Genomic DNA, 21,599 nt, shown 5'->3' on the forward strand with positions numbered 1-21,599 from the left:
TGGTTAAAAGTGTCACGCCTATGATAGGTGCCACGCCCCCTTGTCCAATCTCATTTTTTTTATACCCTATGTTACGTCCGAGGTTACTCTCTATATACCAGTTAAAACCCCATGAAAATCGATTCAGTAGTTCCGGAGATTAGTGAGTTCAAACAGACAAACAATCGTCAGTTTTGTTATAGTATCGATAGATAGATAGAAGATAGAAAAAGATAGGCATGTTCTAATAAAAATTGTTTGTATATTGAATTCCCAAGAAAATTTGAAGCCACTCCCCGATTCCCCCGAGAAATTCGAATTCCTGCAAAATCGGGGATTTCTCCCCTGGTTGGCATCACTAGCCCACCATCCCAAACATAAACGCACAGGGGCACACAATGAAACACAATGTGCAACTATTGTAAAAATCTGAAATGCTCGAGGTAAAAGAAGCAAAATTATATGTGTGTCCATGTAGCATAGTTGCAAGTACATATCCGTAAATGTAACTTCTAGGTACTCTCTTACAATCGAACGCATTGTAGTCGCAGTCCTATCGCAGCGAATGTATCCTAAATGCACTGAATAAACTCCACTGATGCTACGCATTTCAAGTCGTGATTTTTCGAAGGGATACAAAACAAAAACAAACAAAAAATACCGAACACATAATGCAAACGGGTAAATATGTATAAACACGTGTGTATTTATGTAGTTGCCACCATTACCACTCAATGCAACAGCACGACATGGGAGCCACAACCGAATGGGCGAAAAAAAGAACAAAAGAAAAACAAATAACAAGTGATTGAAATAAAAACGATGCAACTTGTTATTTTTAGACAATTCAATGCAATGTTGCGAGCAAGAAGATAAAATAGTGCAAACTCAGTACGAGTGCAAGCAACAAATGGACTTGCGACTATGTACTTAAGTAGTAAGCAGCCAAGTGTTGCAACAACATTAGTCCTGTAATAAAGAAAAAAAATATTAACCTGATAAATATGTACTTATGTGTGATTCCCGCGCCCCACAGTGTGGAAATTTAACTTTTTTCGTGACAAAATCTAATATCTCGAGAACAAAAAAAGCTGGCGAAACAAATTCAGCAGCAGCCTTTAAAGCTTTGGAGATAGGGAAATGTAAAAAAATACAAAAAATCAAAAGCTTTACTCTTAAAGATTATTTTGAAGGTCAGATTGTATCAAAAATACCTTGAATGTTTGTACTTTTTTAAAAAGTTCACTTCATAGATACCGTTTTCCGGTCAAAAAATCAAGATAATTTGTTATTTTTCCTGAATTTTCCAACTCAAAACATTTAAAATGCTGCTAATTTTATTTCGCTAGCTTTTTTTGTTACTGAGATATTCGATTTTGTCACGAAAGAAATTCAATTTCCACACTGTGCGTCCGTTGTTGCCACTACAGATTGCAGATTGAATAGTTTTTAGTTGGTGCTGAAGCTGGAGCTGCGGGCGTTCTATGGATTCTTTGCGAGAAGAAAGCTTCTACAGCTACATAGGTTGGAATTAGCTTTGCCGAATCGAAATACTTCCTTAGCAAAAGTTTAATGATTCTTGGTGAGCATCAATTTACTGACATTAGGGTGGTACGTTGGGGTGACAAGAACTGAAATCTGGTGGATAAGCACTAGAATGGAGTACATATTTAAGTTCAATTAGCTTTGAAACAAAAGGAATTGTATCTTCGAGACAAGAACGTAGATATATGTATGTATTATACTTAAAGATCCGAACACGTTCGGCAAACAACTAGCCTTCGAATCGAAATACTATCTTAATTTACTAACATTAGAGTGGTAGGGTGATAAGAACTGAGATCTGATGGAAAGGACTAGAACAGGGCCCTTGAGGTCAATAAACGTTGAAACAAAAGAAATTGTATCCTCGAGACAAGAACATCGATAGATCGTATTTTAATATCCCACTGTAAATGCCGAAAGTATGACGAAAAATGTAAAAAGGTGACCCCTACATTCGAATAAAAGCATTTTTTCCCCAAAAATACTTTAGACTTAGCGTGTACAGCGAAATTTGTTTTCTAGTACGGTCTAGTGACCATGTAATGGGTGATCCGTAAGTGGTTTCATTTTAAAAATTAACAAAAATCATTTGACTATGTCCATATGTCTATGTCCAAGTCCATGTCTTCAATTTCCGGTCACAAAAAATCGTTTATTGCGATCACCGTTGACCGAAATGGCGAATTGACTTCTCGACCGTCACATGCGGATTTTCCGAAAGATGATTTTTCCATCGAAACCGTTATCCGTTTCGTTTACAAGCATAAAACGATTCATTTTTGTTCCGCGGAGATATGATACTGACTTTCCTGCAGGAAAGATCTGTCACTGTCAAAATAATATATGATTACAAAAAAAACACTATATGTAACACCCTTTATATATGGCGGCTACATCAGCTACGTTATAGCTAGGGGTGTTTTTCGAACTTTTTTTAAGGCGACAATCTTTGCTAAGTATCCTTCTTATTCTTCAAATGAGCTGCGCATAGACATGGTGGCGAGAATAATACATAAATTTTTTTGCCGGGAAAAAATGTTTGAGTCAAAAAAGTCATTGACTTATCAAACTGATCTGGTATATTTCATGGATCTTCACGATTATAAGCATAGGTGCAACTGTTATTTAAAGTAAAGTGAAAAAAGGTAATTGCCGATACCCAAAATATCATAGCCGATTTGTAAAGAGACAAGCTAGCTAGCTTTAGCTATTTTTTCTTGGCTTAAAAATTTTTTAATTTCTTTATGAAAATATAGCTCACATATTATCTAAACAAACCGTGTAAAATTCGACGAAATTTAACAAATATTCATCAAAATTTTAAACTCTTTAATCAGATGTTTTATAATGTTTTTGAGTATGCAGTTTTGTAGGCCATTACATTTTACTATAATAAAGTGCAATTTTGAAGTTGCTAGGACTTACCTTTAATTTTTGGCAATATTTTTTTACATATTTTCTTCTATACAAAGTACAAATTTATGTTCAACAATCTTTTTGTATGGAAACATGAGCAAAAGCTTCCACAAAAATAATTGCTAAAATAAACGGTAAGTCCTAGGTACTTAAAATTTGCATTAAATGGGCTACGTAATTGCTCACTCAAAAATTTTAAAAAATCTGATTAAAAAGTTTCAAATTTTCAGGAACATTGCGTAAAATTCGTCGAATTTTTATAAATGTTGTACTAAAATTGATTGGGCTACGGCTACGAAACATACTCAGCATGTTTCTAAGAAATCTGATTAAAAAGCTCAAAACTTTGATGAAACTTTGTCGAAATTCCCAAATTTTTGTACAAAGTTTTAAGCTTTTTCTGACATGCTTTTCGTATGATAACGAACTGCACTTTCATAAGAAAATAATAAACACTAAATAAACGAAAGGGAAATAGCCAAAGAATGCAAAAATGTGTTCGCCACTGTGAAGTCAGCGGAAAACCAAACCGCGTAGTAACTTAAAATGCAACAATGTTTCTGTCAACTGTCAAATTTTGAAAAACTGCGTCATTTGTGTTATGTTTGACAGTCATTGAAAGCAGACCAACCTCGTGACTTTCGACGAAAATTGAAAAAAGTTAATTTCTTAAGCCATGAGCTACTTACACCTCGTCCAGTATATTCTCCCTATTAAACCTCCTCCAACTTTTTCCTGTTTTCAAACCTAAAAAATGGCTTGGTGGTAAACGATTTTGGTTGGATAAAGAGGTAATGTCTATGTAGATCCTTGCGGATTTCTATTATTTGGAAAGGATATAAATATTGAAAAAGAAGTGAACTGAACTAAATGTACATACGTAGCAAAAAAAGGTTATGTTGAGAAATACATAAATTTTTTTGCCGGGAAAAAATGTTTAAGTCAAAAAAGTCATTGACTTATCAAACTGATCTGGTATATTTCATGGATCTTCACGATTATAAGCATAGTTGCAACTGTTATTTAAAGTAAAGTGAAAAAAGGTAATTGCCGATACCCAAAATACCACATCCGATTTGTGGCCCTTAGCTTCCCCAAAGGGTTGGCTTTCCTTTATGGCCGCTCGTTAAAGGGGCGGTGGGCGAAAGGTAAGTGGGCGTGACACCTCTAACCCACCTTTTTGGAGAGGGAATGAACCGCCATTGACAAAAATGCAACCCCCGACCCCCTAGGTCCCCTATGGTTCCCTAGGGACCCCTTAAAAAAATTGCCAAAAATCACAATTTTTAACGAACGGCCATAATGGAAAGTTTCCCCTCCCCAAATGTTCTGGCACCTTAGATTTTGCTGACGGTAGTGCACAGACATGATTCGCAAAAGGATGAATGTGATCGAAATCCTGCATTTTCCTCAATGGGAAGTGATTGGCGGCGCAAAAGTGCACACGTCCGAAGGTATCCTTTCTCAATTTCTGTCGCCATCTTCCTCTCTCGCAGTTCGCAATTTTCTAGATAACATATAGTGGATCTATTTTATAACTGTTTCATATATTCCTTCTAATCTAGCCGCTGAGGACATGTAGTTAAATGTATATAACATTGTCAAACAAACCTCAACATAAGCGAAGAATCCCATTTTGTACTAACCTACCACTCGATCAGTTTCAATCTGCGCTTCAAGCTCTCTAGAATGTGGATTGTTCGGCTGATCTACCCGAAGTTTAGGAATTAAGGCCATACTAATTTTTTCGCAAGAGTGACCATGTAGTCCGGACAGCACCTTAAAACGTTTGAGCTTTTCTTAACCCACATTTTAGTATCTTCGGCGTGTATATGTGGGTCAGGTCACTTGAAGTTATCAAAAGAGACAATAGATAGCCTCACTGACACCTCAGTCACTACTCGTGGTGCTATGTACCAACTCAATATCTCTGCCTGCGTCAGGGATTTACCCGCTTCCCAGATCATCGGTAGAGAGGGAGAGTGTTTAGAAGTATCGAAGAACAAGCGACGTGATTCAAGATCAATCAGATTTTCTGAGGCAGTCAGGCGACACCGAAAGTATCTATAAAATCTTAATTTTTATATGCGGACCCAACCTCTTCCTTTTGAGGGTTTAACAACCTAATCCAAAGTTGACTGCACCTTCAAGGAGTAAACCAAACATTTTTCAGTCCGCGTTTCGAAAAATCTGACCTTTTAGTGCTTGATTAATATCGATATAGCTACCGATGACCCTTGATATGATCAGCCATAACTTTCTTTTGGTTAAGGTTAGATCAATCACTTCTTGCCTTCTGTTTATGGCAAATGTAAGTATGATAACTTGTTTTTTGGAAAGGTGCAGGTTTAGTTAGCGTCGCCAGAGGGGGGATATAAAATCGTATAAAATGTAGGGGGAAATATCGCTGGTCTTGCTGGAGACTAGCTCGCAAAGAAATTGAAAAACTCTCATTTTCGTTGTTGGTGTTTCCGACTGGGTAGAGGTGAATATGATGTATTGGTGAGCGAATCCCCGACCGAAAAATTACACTGAAGATGACACAACGCGGAAACCAAATTTGACAAGGGATGACGCAAAATCGTTACACAATACATCAAATTGAAAAATAGTCTTGGGGAAATAGGAACTACCATTTAGGTATACCATAGTCCTCCCACCTTTGGAGCTCTAGTCTAGTGGGTAAAATGGAAAGAATCGCAGTCAAAACATATTCGGAAGATTGCAGAAATCCGTAAGCCTCGATATATTGAGCGCTGTGAGAAGCAGGGTAAGGTTGAGCCTTGAACTTAGACACGTCACAGGAGCAGCTGAAAAATGAAGCCTTAAATTTAAAGAATCAAAATAGTGCAGGCAAAGTGACTATGGACCCGCACCGATCTTGGGTGAACATATGAGAGTGCAACATAACGAGTTTGGTTTAAAGCTTCAACTAAGGAAGGACATAGGCTTACCGAAAACATATCATTATCATATAACCGAACAGTAAAAATTGCGGAATTCGCCGGACTTTGTGTCTAATCGAGGGATCCTTAGGTTAGGCAACTTACGAGTGCGTCGTCTTTCAGGAAAAGACCTGCTCTATAGAAAGACCATTTTCACTACGGCAAATTCAAAAGCATTTGTCGTGAAATATGTGAAAACACATTGCCAAATGCGGCAAGTATCGAGCGAATTACAATAAAATTAGGCACTGAATCATTCAGAAGACTTGCTAAATCGACTGTCTATTTTTGGATCGAAATGCCTATGAAATGGATAAGGAAAGTCGAACAAAACAAAGTCATCAACATTTTTCATAGCGAAAACATACATACAGTATTGGCCAATACAATAGCACCCCCATTTCAAAGTGATATTGTTTGCCACTCATGTTTATTTATTTATTTTTAAGAATTTTCAATTAAAATACAGTTCATTCTCTAACAAAACTCACATAAACTCAAGCTTAAAACTTTTTAAAAGACCGCAAAAAAGTGCAACAAATTTTCACCCAAATTTCAAACTTTTTTCTCAGAAGCGGTAGAATTTTTTTGAATACACAGTTTTATAGCCCGTTGAATTTTAGTCTAATAATGTGCAAGTTTCAAGTGGCTAAAAATTACCGTTGATTTTTTAGAATTTTTTCGACGAGGATGTTGCGGGTTTCTGCCATATAAAAATAAATTGTGTTTAGTCCATATATGGAAGCAAATGAGACAAAAAAAATCTAAAAAATCAACGGTAATCTTTAGTGACTTGAAACTTGCACATTATTGGACAAAACTGAATGCGCTATAAAACTGTGTACTCAAAAAAATTCTAGAGCTTCTAAGAAAAAAGTTTGAAATTTAAGGGAAAGTTTGTTGCACTTTTTTGCGATCTTTTAAAAAGTTTAAAACATTGGTTTATATGGGTTTTGTTGGAGAATGAACTGTATTTTAATTGAAAATTCTTAAAAACAAATAATTAAACATAAGTGGCAAACAATATTGCTTTGAAAGGGGGGTGCTATAGACATGTCCAATACTGTATATATATAGACTCTATTCGAGAAAGACATTATCTTAACTACCAAGCTGCATGGAAAGCGTTCAAAATCCAAAGTAGTAAAGACGAAAATAGTTTAGAAATTTGGGGCTGACATTTTTGGAGCACCACAACGTCATATTTTCTGCTTTTTCATTAGAGAACGGTGGCTTGTGAATAAAAACGACATACGTTAGTCTAGGTGAGGCATTCGCTGAACAGTTTTTGATTACATAAAGAGTGTAATAACGTCCAGCTGCTATAAGTTCCAGTTTATTAAGTAAAGGAGAACAAGCGAGACAACACACAGATTAGTCTGTGTGGCAGCGGTGCTTAGCCTTTTTAAAATAATAAGAAATTTAAATTCTAACACGATATTGTTGCCTTTGGGGTCATTTGCTCCAACTAGGTGTTTGGTCGAAAGATATTCTTGCCGCTTCTGCGACTCAGCTACGAAGACAGCAACGCACATTTTCGTTGAGTGTGAGGCCGAGTGTTAAAAAGGCGGCAGTCTAGGGTCACAGTATTACCTCATGCACTGTCTGGCACTAAAATCTTTCTTGAACCCTCTAATGCTTAGAAAAAGTGTTTCGAGGATTAGAATACACAATAGCTGTCTAACACGTAGTGGATACATTAGATAAATAATTACCTACATACATATGTACATATCGTTACCTTAATTCACAAAGGCCCTAACCAAAATTTTTTATTTTACAGGAGAACCAAAAAAACATTTTAAAAAGAGTAGGTATCTAAAACAGGAAGGGCTTTTTAAAAAGTGTCTGTGAAAAACGCAGTTTCCAAAAAGTGTTGGTTAGGGCCTTTGTGAATTAAGGTGACGATATATTAGATGAGAAAAAATGCAGGTACTTACAATGAAAAAATTACATAAAACAAAATAAAAAAGGAAATAATCCAAGATACCGACAAAATAACTAACCGGCTATAATTTACGGTAATTGACCATGCCGAGACATGCGACCTTCTGGTTATTTTGGTATTGATGCTCTCACTATTGTTAAAACTATTGGTTATAACATCTCTGCTGTTATTGGCGACAAAGTAGCAATTCCTAATTTTTAATGGCATTTGCGTGTCTACCAAAAAATGTTGTCCTTTCTTTGCCCTCTTTGAACAAACGGTAAGGAGAGGGCAATGGCAAGGCAACATTTTTTGTAGAAACGAAAAAGGCATAAATAAATTCTGCTTGATTTTGAAATCCTTTAACTAACTTATAAGTGTAAATAGGTTTGTTCGTCGAAAATCCAGCAAGAATTATCCAACACTCAAAATATCAGAGAGTAAGAAAAAATTCTCTCTCATGTTGAGAAACTTGCAAATATCTGCACGAACGCAAATTTGCAGGAATTTGCAAGTTTCGCTGCCAGCTGGCGTCCACGGTTGCATTTCAAAAATAAAAAATTTTTATAGAATTTTTAAAGTTCTTTCGGATGGCCAAAAACAGGATATACGTGTATATTTCTTGTTGTTCTGACTTTCTTTAACATACATTTCAATTTCTTCATCGTACTAGCTGTTGGGTTTCTTAAATCGACTCTGGTTGCAATTGCATTCCGATTGCGAATACCATTTTTTTCAGCCGAATTAAGTTCAAATCATTGGAATTAACTAAATTAATTATATCAACAATTATTTACTTCCTTTTTTCATAAAAAATCGCTCGTGTTTATAAATTTTTAAATTTAAAGAACTAATTTATTCAAATTATTGTAGACAAAAATGCAACCATGCGCCACAACCACATGTTTTTCGTGTTTGCAAATTCTTGCTGGCAAAATTTTTTCCAGCAAGAATTTGCAACTTCTCTCCAAGAGAACTGTCACTTTGCTCTCACAATTTTTGAGTGTTGGATAATTTTTTGGTCTGCACGAACGCGATTTGGGCAAAAATCGTGATAATTCGTACAAATTCGTACAAATTTTTTGCTCGACGAACAAACCTAATATTTACCGACTTCACATAACGGTATAGGTACACCAAAATATGAATGAAATGAATAAAAAACAAGTAAGCAATTGTTTTTCTTAAAATTTCAGACCTTTTACCGTAATTTGTTTGAATAAATCGAGTAAAAGGTCGAAAATTTTAAGAAAAAACAATTGCTTAGATTTTATTCATAAGGCCCCATGAACTATATTTTAATTTAAAATTCTTAAAAATAAATACATATCTGTGTTCGTTTGGAAAAGTAGCTTATGTCGAAAGGCTGGCTTTAGTATAATACGGCATTCCCTTTATTCTTTAAACGACAAGGAATTTTTGGATGAGACTTAACAAGAATATTGACTTGCTAGTATCGGAACTATTTATTGCACGTTTATTTGCCAAAAGTTTTTCAACGGCTCAGCGCCGGTGAGTCATTCGCAATCGTATGCTGCGAATGCCGATTTATACTAAAGCCAGCCTTTCGACATAAGCTACTTTTCCATACGAACACAGATATGTAAATAAACTTGAGCGGTAAACAATATCACTTTCAAAAGGCTGTCCTATTAATATGACCGATATTGTACATACATATGTTCATAAAAATAATACATATTAACTTACCTCCTTCTGCTTCACTTTTGCGGGGCGCACTAATGGCGGCTGGTGTGGAACTAGCACTGGCGGCAATCGGATTGGTCAAACCGAAACTAGAAGGTTTCTTCCAGCCACGCCAATTGTTGCATAGCGATTCTGGTTCTGAACTCCAACTGCAAAGCGAATCTTCTTCGAAGCGATCCGAATCGTCAAAACTAAAACGATCAATTTCTTCTGGGTTCCACTCTGCTGCTCCGGCACCCGCTGCGGCGCCTTGCTCGCCAGCACCTCCTGCAACGTTAGCGGCTGCTGCAGCTGCAGCGGCACCACCAGCGCCATTACGTCGCGATCCCTCTGCAGCATTTCCACCACCAGCAGCGTTATTGCCGCCGCCACTACCACCACCACCACCACCACCGTTTCCGTTGTTACCGCTGCGATTCGCCAGGATGCTGGTATTTTATACAACAAGGGCTATCGTAATAGTACTATGCTTATTATATATGTATGTCTGAGAAATTTTTCTCAAAATTGTGCGGGTGGCGTACGTGATTAATTATTAATTTACTTAGTTTTTTTTTTTGTACGCGACACGACGGATGATTTAACTTTTTCGTACGATTATGTGTTAGTTGATGAATGTATGCATTTTTGTGTGTGTGCGCATGTGTCTTCGCGTAAAACCATTAGTAAAGGCGAAATTCTACTCACTTAGTTAAGTTTTCTTATAATTATGTATGTATGTACATTTATTTTACAATAAGCAAATAATATTGTGTTGAATCCGTTTCTTTAAATAATTACCGACAAGAAATCCCGTACAACTTCGGCGACGATACTGACAGACCACCACGGTATTAATTATTTAGTCTTTCTACACTTATTTGCTATTCTTTTGTTTTCAAGTCCCAGACGATGAGCTCCATAAACGAGCCCGTTGTTGATGCAAATTTACAAGCACGTCCTCGATGTCTGCGCGGCCTTTCACTAATGTTGGGGGTATTTGATTTCCTTTTTGGTTATTCGACTGGCCCCCCACCTAAACTCTGAGCAAGGGACGACAATAACACGAAGGTTGATGCAAAACAAAACGAGAACCGACCAAACGGGATTGCAGGCAGCGAGTAATAACCGCAACAGCCCAACTCAACAGAAACCAACGATACGGATGGGTTCAATAACGCTGGTCGTGAGTGCGTCGACGATGACACAAAGCAGCGCTGTTGTAGACTCCAACAACCAGTTCAAAAAGCAGAGCAGCAGCAGTGAAGACTGAGCCACCAGCTGCTCGTCTTTTCGATTTTCTTTCAAGTTCTTTTTCGTTTGCTTTTCTTTCACACCTTTTCCTATTATCAATCGTGCTTTAACATTTCAATTCGCCCTAATCAAACTTTGTTCTTGTTTACGTTGTGTTTATTGTTGTTGTTAGCACAAGTTCTTCGCCTTTTGTTGTCTTCTTTTCGCTGCATAACCAGTCTTTTTTCTGCTTTTTCTATGCTTCCACCACTTTTGCTTTCTTTCACATTAAAATTCACTTCTAAGTTCCAAGCGCCCCTTCCCAATTCTATGGCCAGTGGAGTCTCATTACTAAAATATGTATGTAACTTCACACAATATTACTTTTGGATAAATACGAATTGTAGAGATACATATACTTTTTCCTTACTGAAAATCAGAACTGATTGTGGATTTTAAATTAGTCTTTGCTGAGGAAATTATTCAATTTTACCACCGAAAGTTATATGAACCAAATCCCCTGACAATGCTAGGCAGAGCAGTCGAGTTAACCACTCGGTTAGATTTGATGCTTCATTTCACCATTTCACACTTTTTTTTAACACATATATGTTCCTTTCGCCGAATATAATAGTTTTCTACACATATTTCTATTTTTCTATGCGAAAATTTAATCAAAATCCCAATTTTTCGTCGCCAAATTTTCACACACAAAATTTCTTTTGGAACACAAAACGCACACACACACTCGCAGGGTTGTCTAGTGCTACCAGCACGGATAAGCGGTGTGGTAAAATTGCTAGAGAAAATGTCCACAAATCTCCAATACAATTATGAATGTAAAATTTGCCTATTCCTCCATATCCGTACATATATAGTGCGTTGCTTTAAACCAAATTCTACTTGCACAATTAAATATCTAAGCGAGAAAAAGGTTTTTCAAATGATTTGAAAGGAAGCAGATATCGAAGAATGTAGAAATTTAGTTGCATATAATTGTTGATGGGAAAATAGAATATTGCGATAGTGGTAAGGCTGTTGATTATCGATGCAATTGTGGAAAAGGAAAATTGCCTTCTCCCTCGCGCTTTCTTGCAGTGAGTGTGAATGCGAACGACTGTGAGTGATAACAGACTGTGCAAGGGAGATAACTATTGATTCGATTCTACGGCGAATTCACTAACGCAGAGGTGCAATTGAGTTAAATGTATAGTTGTTTTTTTTTTTTCAAATCAATAAACCTAATATTAACGACCGCATTTCTTCATAGCAAATTGCCAACTAGATTACATGATTAACTGTAACTTGCCACAAGCAAAAAAGGCGGTAGTGGAATTTACCCTGAATGTGCGCTGAATCGGTTTGGGTTTCTTCAATAGTAAATTAGGCCGTTTTCGTAGCAACCCTGGGCCATGCTAGCACTTTTCCAGCAGTTTTGACAGTTCGGCATGCCATTGACACTTTTGACAGCTTAAAACTGCTGAACTTTCTTTTTTAATATCCGGTTAACGCAATTGGTTGGTGTTTTATTAAAGCTTTTTGAAATTTTGTTAAATATTTGCTAAATCGGTGAATTTGTTTATAAAAGTTGTGTGTTTGAACTTAGAACAAATGTTTCTTAAGATAATGGGACACATCTTTTCCCATCAATTGGACTGTAGTGATGGATGCTAGCTAATTAATGAAACGTCTATTGTATGTTGCGATAGATTGGAGTGTTCCTTTGGCTCTTTTGCACTGTACAAACAAATTCATCGACAAAAATATTCAGTGAAAATACTGCGACTATTCTTCGTGATACAATTTTAATAATTTTGTTGTGTTCCATCCACTTGCAGTTGATCCAACCATATAAAAATGGCTCCCAGAAAGGCTAAAGCTCAAAAGGAAGAAGTCCAAGTGTCGTTGGGCCCACAAGTTCGTGATGGTGAATACGTTTTTGGCGTCGCTCACATTTATGCCAGTTTCAACGACACCTTCGTCCATGTAACCGATTTGTCGGGGCGTGAAACCATTGCTCGCGTCACTGGTGGTATGAAAGTAAAGGCCGATCGTGATGAAGCTTCACCCTACGCTGCTATGTTGGCTGCTCAAGTAAGTTGTGGAGCATACCTTTATTTTAAACCATTTGGTACTAATGTATTCTCGTCGTTTCAGGATGTCGCTGAAAAGTGCAAGACTCTGGGCATCACTGCACTACACATTAAATTGCGTGCCACTGGTGGTAATAAGACCAAAACTCCCGGACCAGGTGCTCAATCTGCGTTGCGTGCTTTGGCTCGTTCTTCAATGAAAATTGGTCGCATTGAGGATGTGACACCAATCCCATCAGATTCTACACGTAGGAAGGGTGGTCGTCGTGGTCGCCGTTTGTAAGCTTTATCAAAGATGCACTATTATTTTTGTGTGTATTTTTATGGTTCATACGCGTATCATGCGTAGAGTATAAAAATTAAAATCAGAAAAAATACAGATTTTTTAATATAAGTGGTGAAAATTTAAATTTCGTGCTGTTTTTTGTTGGCTTAAGAAGCAGTGGATGTGTCGATGACTAAAGAAAAATATTTGAAGAAGAAATGTGATTTTTCGTTAGCTTGACAAGCAAACAATGGCGCGTCTGGTGCGGTCCAATTAAGCAATAGAACTTTGATTGCCAGGAGATAGCGATAGAAGATTCGGGATTGTTTAGCTTAACATCAGAATACAAAATGTGCGCAACCACGCTGATATGCTAGTATTCTACTAGATTGCTCAAGTTACGACTCTTTGTTGTTGTTGTTGTAGAAGTATACAAATTCCCCAAAGACTTTTTGGGGAGTGTTGCTGGAGTGACAGTCCTTGGCCAGATATAAATCTGGGTCGTTCCGGTTACGTAGACCCGACTGTCGTGGGAACGGTTACAACTTTTTCATTTGTTTCGGTTTAGAAAAGAGACTGATGCTTGGAGTTTTGACGTTTTAGAATGCACCCCGCTAGATATGGGCAAACCATTCATAAAAAATTCATTCTACTTGCTGATAAGAAATATACGTAATTTGTTAAAATATAGAAAAGGCTTTCGTTAGGAATACAAACGTGAATATGTAAAGCTTCATATTTTTATAATTTCTGAAAACTACATTGGGTTGAATTAAAAATAGGGTAGCTCTTTTAAATTGTAACTATTTATGCTTCCATTACTTAAACACGAGGGGTTTTTTCGAAGTCTTACAAGACCCTTGCAAGATGCACGGTTTGCAAAGCTGTCCCATAAGAAAACAGGGTTTTACATGCAATCCGTGGCATCTGTTCACCATGAAAAGGCTTTGCAAAACTTCGAGAATACCCCTATTGATATATCGTTAAGATGTGAAAATTTTCTGGCGACGTTTTTCAGCTTCGATGACCCCGAGCAAGGGCTTCTTCTGCTGCGTCTGCCAGAGACGACTTCATCCGAACTCCATTTCGGTTAGATCGCACCCGTAACGGATAGGCAGCTAAGAAACTGCTCAGGCCTTAGGTGCAACAGGTAGTGGACCACACATTTTTTGGCCCCGTTGCACAAGACATACAGCATCACCAACTTGCGGACTAGCTCCCCCAAATAGCCTACACGGGCCCAGGAAGCTCAAGAAGAAACTCCCCACAACGCGCTCCAATTCGCATGCTACGGCTAAACAGCAGCTCTTGGTGACCCATGCGGTGTGCTCCGTGGTTAGAACACTTCACATGTCCCTCGCGAAGCGTCAGCATGGATTCTGTAAAGTGCGGAGCACTTAACGCTATAACACTCCGATATTTAACTCTGGGCCTTAACCGTAACCGCCCCTGTGAGAGAACAGTTCTAGTAGCGTTGGATCTATCAAAGGCGTTTGATACCGTCTGTTATTCCACGCTAATGGAAGACATTGACGCTTTCTCCCTCCCACAGGCATTTAACTGATGGTCGGCGAATTATATGAGTGGTCTGTAGTCGTCAGTAATCTTTCGTGACCAAACTTCAAAACCCAGAAGAATTAAGCAAGGGGTTCAACAAGGGTTTGTTCCATCGAAAATTTTAGTGGCTACCTTTGAAAGCCTGCTTTCCTTCAACAAATTGCAAAGCCTTAACAAAGTCATCAAGTCGTTCCCCGTCAGCACATTGAGCAAAGGCAAAGGAACGTTGCTGGCAAGACACCAGAAAATTGACCAGCCGGTTCTGAAGTACGGTGCGATGTTTGGTTGAGAGGGACTAGTTGGACCCAGTAGACGAAGCTGAAAGCTTCTAAAAACGCCGCACTCCGGACAGCGACTAGATGCCTTCTTATGTCGCCTGAGCAACATCTTCATAGCGAGGCCCAAATGCTTTCTGTAAGAGAGCATAACAAAATGATCAGTAAGCAATTTCTCGTAGTATGGCACAGTCGTGAGCACCACAGACCTTTTCTTGAGGAAGAGCCTCATCCTTTATGGTGCACGGACGCGGTCCAGACCGACATCGACCAACCACGCCCGGACGACGTACCGAGCACAACAACACAACAGACAGAACAACAACAGACACGACCGCACCGCTACCCACACGCCGCCGCCAACAACTCTTAGTTCCCCCTACAATCTGCACGGTGTGTCAGATCAGGATATTCCGTAATGTGACATCAGTCAACTGCAGCACCTGCCTTGGCTGGTGCCATGTTAGGTCATGTTCAGGTCTGCGCACCACGCGAGATTGGACGGGGAATTTCGAGGGCCCGTGTTGCCCTGCATTGCTATCCGGTCAGGCGATGTCGAGCTCGAAATATTTAACGTTTATGTAACCCCTGTCACCAGCTGCCCGGCTTCTAAGAGGTGAAAACCGTATGGTAGTTGGCGAGCTTTGTCGTTTCTTCACTGCCCACTTCAACCCTCTCCCCTACAAAATCCTCAGAAACCCTGCTCACCACGAAGGAGATCAGACTACAGCTGCGTATTCACGCTGATGACGTATCAATTCCGACGGTGAATAACCCGAAAATCCTCGGTGTAACATCCGACAGTCTGCTCTCCTGCTCCGCGTATACCACCCCAATTGTCAACAAAGTACAGAGCCGCAACAAGGTCCTCAAGTCGCTATCCGGCAGTACCTAGGGCAAAGAAAAAGAAACGTTGTTGGCAACATACAAAGCAATTGGCCGGCCGGGTCTCAACTACGTAGCACCAGTTTGGTTATCGAGGACTAGTAGGACGCAGTGGATTAAGCGATACAATATGCAGCACTCTGGACAGGGACCGAATGTCTTCTGATGTCGCCACAAAATCAACCACAGACGTTGATGCCCGAACAGACACTTGCTTGTAGAGGAGTCCTCGCCAAGGCACGTCAGAAGGCATCTATAAGAACTGACGGCCGAAGTCCCGAGGTTCATAAAGCAACCTCTGAACCCGACAGCATATCGACAGGCCTTGAGCGGCATTCACAGGGAGTCGGTCTCAAGTTACGTAGACTCCAGACCTTTGAATGCCGTTCTGGGCACAGAACCACCTGACGTGGACGAGGCTGAGATTCGTAGACCTCGGGAAACTCGGACCACAATAACACAACTTCGCTCTGGCTACTGCAGCAGATTGTACCTGAGCAGACAAGATGCGGATGGGGCCAAGTGAATGTCCAGCATACGCAGAGACACCCCACGACTCGAAACATCTCTTCATATGTCCCTGTGGACAGACCTTAAAGAGGCTGCACGCTTCTTGGGTCGCCCGCTAGTTGAGCTTGACGACAATGACTGAGAGACTAGCCGTTCAGAGCCAGGTTGTTGTAGTTTACAACAACAACGTACCGAGGAGTGGTCAACGGCATTTATAGAAACTCGGTCACCACCTACCATGACTTGACATATGAATGCCGTGATCGCAGCACAATCACCAGCATACACTGAGGTTCGAGTGTCACGAGAGACCCGCGCTACTCTGTCCCAATTGCGGATATTGTAGCTGCCATACTCTGCCCCCATATCCCCAAAGATTGTCCAGCATGTGCAGGATCCCCCCACGACCCCAACCACTTCTTCATATGTCCGATCAATCTCACTTAGCTAACAACCCTCTCCCTTTAGTCCGATCCCGTCGAAACAGCTAGCTTCTTGCGATAGTTATACCCGATACTGCCAAACATCGAGTGACCGGTAGCTCATTTCTGTAACTTCTCTACCGATTATTTCTCTACTGGTAGACAATATACGTCATTCTCCGAGCACAAAATATCACATGTTGGCAAGACTTATTCTTCGCTTGATCTTGAGGAGGCAAAGACCTTCACTACTTCAAAAGTTATAACGGCCACCAATGACGGGAAAACTCTTTGTTTGTTGCCAGGAGGTACTTTGTTTTATTTTCATTCACCGTTTTATTTACCTCTTTTGCTTCCATCTCTAATCTGGAATATGCTGCTGGTGGGTAACTGACATAACTTCCACGGACATAACTTCCATAATACCCTGGAAGTTAGTTCAGACTTAATTTCCACGAAGATCAGACAAAACTTCCATGGAAGTTATGGCATGACCAAATACTCTTAGGGGAAATGATTGAAGCAGACTTCAAGTGTATTCCTAGCTTGTGGCATATGGACATTATTTAATTTGATTGGAGGCATACTTGCGGTCTCAATGATAATGTTGTAGGTTTACACTTCTGTTCGTTCACTTTTAAGCGCCAGTTTCCAGCCATATTCCTCTTAGTAGTACTTTCGAAGCTCTATTCGGAGGGAGGACGTTAGTATATTCTTGCTAGTTGGAATATCTGAAATGTAGATGATGTACAGTATAGACCCGAGTACACTCGCTTGAGGAACGCCAGCCGTTATCGGTATGCCTTCAGAAGTGAACATTTATTGCAAATTTTCTGTTAGATATGTATGTATGATGGAAATATTTTGTGGAGTTTTGGCGGTAATGATTTGTTAATTTTATATACACATAAGACCTTCATGCCACAGTTTGTGGAGTGCTTGTGCCACAACGATTGCAGAGGAGTACTCTCTGAGCGCAAATGCCCCTCTGATTTCATTTGTAATTTGATTGACTTGTTCAATTGTACCATGTTTTTCTCGGAAACCAAATTGGTGTGCTGGTATTGAAATGCGTTCATGGAGAAAGGGAGATATCTTTGATAGAAGTACTTTTTCGGTTATTTTGGAAAGACAGGGCAGTAAACTTATTGGTCTGTATGAAGACGGCTGTGTTGCGTTTTTCAGGTTTGGCTATCATGATTATCTTCGACCTTTTCCATGATTTCGGAAAGTAACCGAATTTGAGAATAGCACTGAAAAGCTCCGAAAGAATATAATCTGCACCCAGTGATTTTTTGGGATTTAGCTGCGTTAATATAGCTTTCACTTCTGAAGAGGTTGTCTTGCTAGTTGTGTCTTGTGTTAACCGTGGGAGCCTGAAGTTGGACAGTTTGGATGAAACACATTGTTTAAATGGTTTGAAAAACACTCGACTTTCTTTTGGTCACTACGAGCCTAAGTACCACTTTGGGTCCTAATTAGCATTTCTGTAGCCTCTGGAGGTTTGAAGTTCCTTTGCGATTTCCATAGAGAGTATCTTTCAGTAGAATTCGGGGAAAGCTTCTTAATGTATCTTTGCAAGTTGCACGTTTATTACAGGTTTTTTTGACGGGTCATTGTCAGCTAAGGCGCCACTTGCTACATATGGTATTGGTCAAGCGATCTTTATCGCTGTTCCCTCTCTCTCTCTCTTCCATCCCCTTCTTCAGATATCGCTCAACTGTCGTTTGGATGCTGGCTGTAGGGTGGCTTTGTATGCTTATACGTTTCTTAATTTACCCCTTTCAGGGCCAGTTTTTCAGTGCAAGTTTAAACTTAGATTAAGTAAACTGAGTTTAAATTGAACAGCTGGCTGCCATTTGATTGGCTGATCTTAGCTTAAACCAGCCAGATCGGGCCTTCAAACTTAATTTAAACCGCGGTGTGCACTGAAAAGCTGGGCCCTCAACGTCATGCATGAAATCTTTACACTTTCTACCTTTAACTCTCTGGCCCCTAACTGATCGCTTAATTTGTAACGAAATCTTAAACTTAGTCACTTTAAGCTGCTTTAATTGCCATAATAATAAGTTAGTTCACCGTAATCCCAAATGGGGGTCAAGTATAACTAAACATCTAGGCAGCAATGCCAGTGAGAATTTTAGGTGCCGAAGAATACTGCAAATTTTACAGCAAATAACAAAAGCTTTTTAAAACATACCCACCCAACAAGTTAAGTGATGCCTTAAAGTATTCTGTCTGAATTTTCATATGGCACGTTGACGCCACAAAATACCAACAACTGGTTTGGCATTTGCCCAAGCGTCAACACCGAGCATATCCAGCTCCTTTTCCGCTTTCCGTCATGCTCATGTTCATCTTCACATACGAATATTGCAGAAAATGTATTTAATGTGTGAGCATTATCATCAACTGAAACGCCATCACCGCAATCGCACAACACTTTCAGTTTCATTTTGCAACGCCCCCTTCAGCCCGTCAGCCCGTCAGCGCGCCACCCAGCTCGCGCTAACTGAAATACTTTCCGCGTAATTGGCAGAATTGTGTTTGTTGGAAGGAAGCAGTGAAGATGGACGTCAGACGGCATTTATAACGAGAAAATTCAAGTGAGCGCTCGAGTAGAATGGACTAGGCTAATACATACATATGCATGCATATGCATGTATACTTGTTGGCATCGGGCCGTGTGTATGTGACTGCTTGCCAGTTGGTTATGTGCAGCAAGTGCAACAGTAGCCGACTGCCTGCCTGCCTGCCTGCCTGCCTACATACATATGTTTGCGCTCATATTTAGTTGTTCCTCTGCTTTCAAGGCTATGCTGGTGTAGAAAAGTTGATATACTATTTGCCAGTAATGAACATGTTGCAAAAGTTGATTGCAATTTGAAGATTTCACACACTCTGATTACACGCTGTTGGTAATAAAATGTTGTAAGCGCAATATAGTTGTATGGAATTATGAAACGCTTAACTGGTGTAAGGAAAATAAAATGAAATAGCCAGACATGCAAAGAAAGTTGGCTTATTTGTGCGTGCTTAATTCGCAAAGAAACTATGACTATTTCCAAGGCGACTCTCAACTCTTAGTTTTAATCACCTTATTAAGTAAAACACATATTTTTAGAGAAAACTTTTAGTTTTAGTTAACTTCTGACATTTGTGATTGTTCGTAAAAAATACTGCTTAGGTTAAGGCTTTACAGAAATGGAAAGATCCCAAGAAAATTTCGAAAAGTATAGGAAAATCCTAAAAAAATCTCTAGAAATAAAACACGAAATGTATCGGAAAAATCCCGAAAAGTATATGTAATCGACGGAGACCGCACTTCATAGACTGGTCGCCTATATTGAGAAGTCCTTCAGCGTTAAGGACTTCTGTCTCGTAGCTTTCTTGGATTTGAAGGCGCTTTCAACAACGTAGTTCCGGAGGCTATTGCTGGCGCCGCGAGGGCCCTAGTAGGGGATAGGTTGAAGTTGAATCGGTCAGCTACTCTGCTGCAGAGTGGTGAGGAAGAGGCAGGGAGCGTGCGAGGTGTCGAGGCTTGTGGCGAGGGGCACTCGCCAAAGACCGTCAACACGATCTCGTTGCATACGCCGACGACCTTGGGATCGCTTTCAGGGGAAAGTTTCCGCAAACGCAATGCGAGCAGATGCAGCGAACGCTTCGGGATATATCCAGGTGGTCTACTCGCTGTGGCCTGAGCGTCAGCTCAAGCAAAGCGGAGTTCGTCCCCTTCATGGGAAGGTATAAAATGCCTTCCGTCACTCCACCGGAGCTAAACGGCGCCGGTTAAGTCTCTCTAAAAAAGTCGAATTTCTTGGCGTTTTCTTAGATAAGAAGCTGAGCTGGAAGGATTATAATACAGCGTTATAAAAAAGCTTCCCTTGCCCTCTATACTTGTAAATCGGTCATAGGCAAGAGATAGGGCGTCAGTCCCCGGATCAGTCGTCAGACCAATCCTCCTGAATAAAGTGATCGTGTGGTGGCCTGCGTTGGATAAAGAGGTCAACCCCAGGCTTCTCACCAAGGTGCAAAGGTCCAGTATGATCTGCATAAGCGGAGCACTCAGAACCACGCCAAACGATGCCCTGAATACTATTTTGGATCTTCTGCCACTGGATTTGGTAGGAAAGCAGATGGCAGCGCTCGCTGGTCTTCGCTTAAGAGAGGCATCCTAATGGCAACCTGTAGCCCAGGGACACTCTTGTATATTTATTAAATGAATTTTGCTTCATTCCGAACAGCACAGGCCGCTGTGCTTCGATATCGGTTCCGTAAAGCAACTTCAGCACCAGAATCCCAAGCAGGGAAGAGTGGAAAGAAGATTTCAACACTCCATCCGACAGCATTGACATCTAAACACATGGTTCAAATTCGACGGCAAGGTAGGAGGCGGTGTTTTCTCACGAAATCCTCCTCTAAAAATCTCTTTAAACTTACCGTACTACTGCAGCGTATTCCAAGCTGAAGTTTCAGCTATCATGGAAGCTGGTGAGAAGCTTGGAACCGAAATGATGGGAAAGGACTACTTCACGTTTCACTCAAAAATTGCGCTGGACTTCCGCCTATCTCTACAGGAGATAGCCAAGCAGAACAGACTTCACCTCACTTGGGTCCCTGGTCATAGCGACATAGAGGGAAATTGCATGGCAGATGAACTTGCAAGGCAAGGCAGATTCTTCCTGGTAAAGAACGCATTGATATGCCTTTTGCCACTTGCAATCTGCTAATTAGCGAAATTGTTTACCAACAAGCTGAAGAAAGATGGAGTCAAAACACGACTTGTTGAATTTGCGGGCAGGCTTGGCCTAAATAGGACCGGAGGCGGTCACGAAGGATTTACTCTCTTAGAAGAGAGGAT

General features: G+C 40.0%; 2 protein-coding genes and 1 long non-coding RNA gene across 3 annotated transcripts in view; 1 reads left to right on the forward strand and 2 right to left on the reverse strand.

Annotated features, from left to right (window-relative positions):
- The window catches only part of LOC118754098 (zinc finger SWIM domain-containing protein 8), a gene marked incomplete at its 5' end in the record, with an annotated part of 53,929 nt that extends 43,974 nt beyond the window's left edge, over positions 1-9,955 (reverse strand). The window contains one exon of the mRNA XM_036488961.1: positions 9,523-9,955. Within this exon, the coding sequence (XP_036344854.1) occupies positions 9,523-9,955 (433 nt within the window). The remainder of the gene's footprint in view (positions 1-9,522) is intronic.
- A 112-nt stretch (positions 9,956-10,067) lies between these two features.
- LOC118733904 lies at positions 10,068-11,487 on the reverse strand. Its single transcript, XR_004992307.1, has 2 exons — positions 10,300-11,487; positions 10,068-10,205 (listed from the first exon to the last, which is right to left on the reverse strand). It is a non-coding gene; the product is annotated as an uncharacterized LOC118733904 (long non-coding RNA).
- Positions 11,488-12,166: 679 nt separating this feature from the next.
- Positions 12,167-13,234, forward strand: LOC118733905 (40S ribosomal protein S14a). Its single transcript, XM_036463533.1, has 3 exons — positions 12,167-12,248; positions 12,570-12,825; positions 12,889-13,234. Exons 2-3 carry the CDS (start codon positions 12,589-12,591, stop codon positions 13,105-13,107), a joined length of 456 nt encoding a protein of 151 aa, XP_036319426.1. The 5' UTR covers positions 12,167-12,248; positions 12,570-12,588; the 3' UTR covers positions 13,108-13,234.
- The last annotated feature ends 8,365 nt before the right edge of the window (positions 13,235-21,599 follow it).

The sequence above is a fragment of the Rhagoletis pomonella genome, unplaced genomic scaffold, assembly GCF_013731165.1.
Source record: "Rhagoletis pomonella isolate Grant_MI unplaced genomic scaffold, Rhpom_1.0 Rhpom_scaffold_00002, whole genome shotgun sequence".
Lineage (NCBI taxonomy): Eukaryota > Metazoa > Arthropoda > Insecta > Diptera > Tephritidae > Rhagoletis > Rhagoletis pomonella.

Bases quoted from the DNA above. Each gene is read 5' to 3' on its own strand.
- LOC118733905 (XM_036463533.1), top strand. From the start codon at position 12,589: ATGGCTCCCAGAAAGGCTAAAGCTCAAAAGGAAGAAGTCCAAGTGTCG. The intron at 12,826-12,888 runs GTAAGTTGTGGA...TCGTCGTTTCAG, and splicing joins CTGCTATGTTGGCTGCTCAA to GATGTCGCTGAAAAGTGCAA.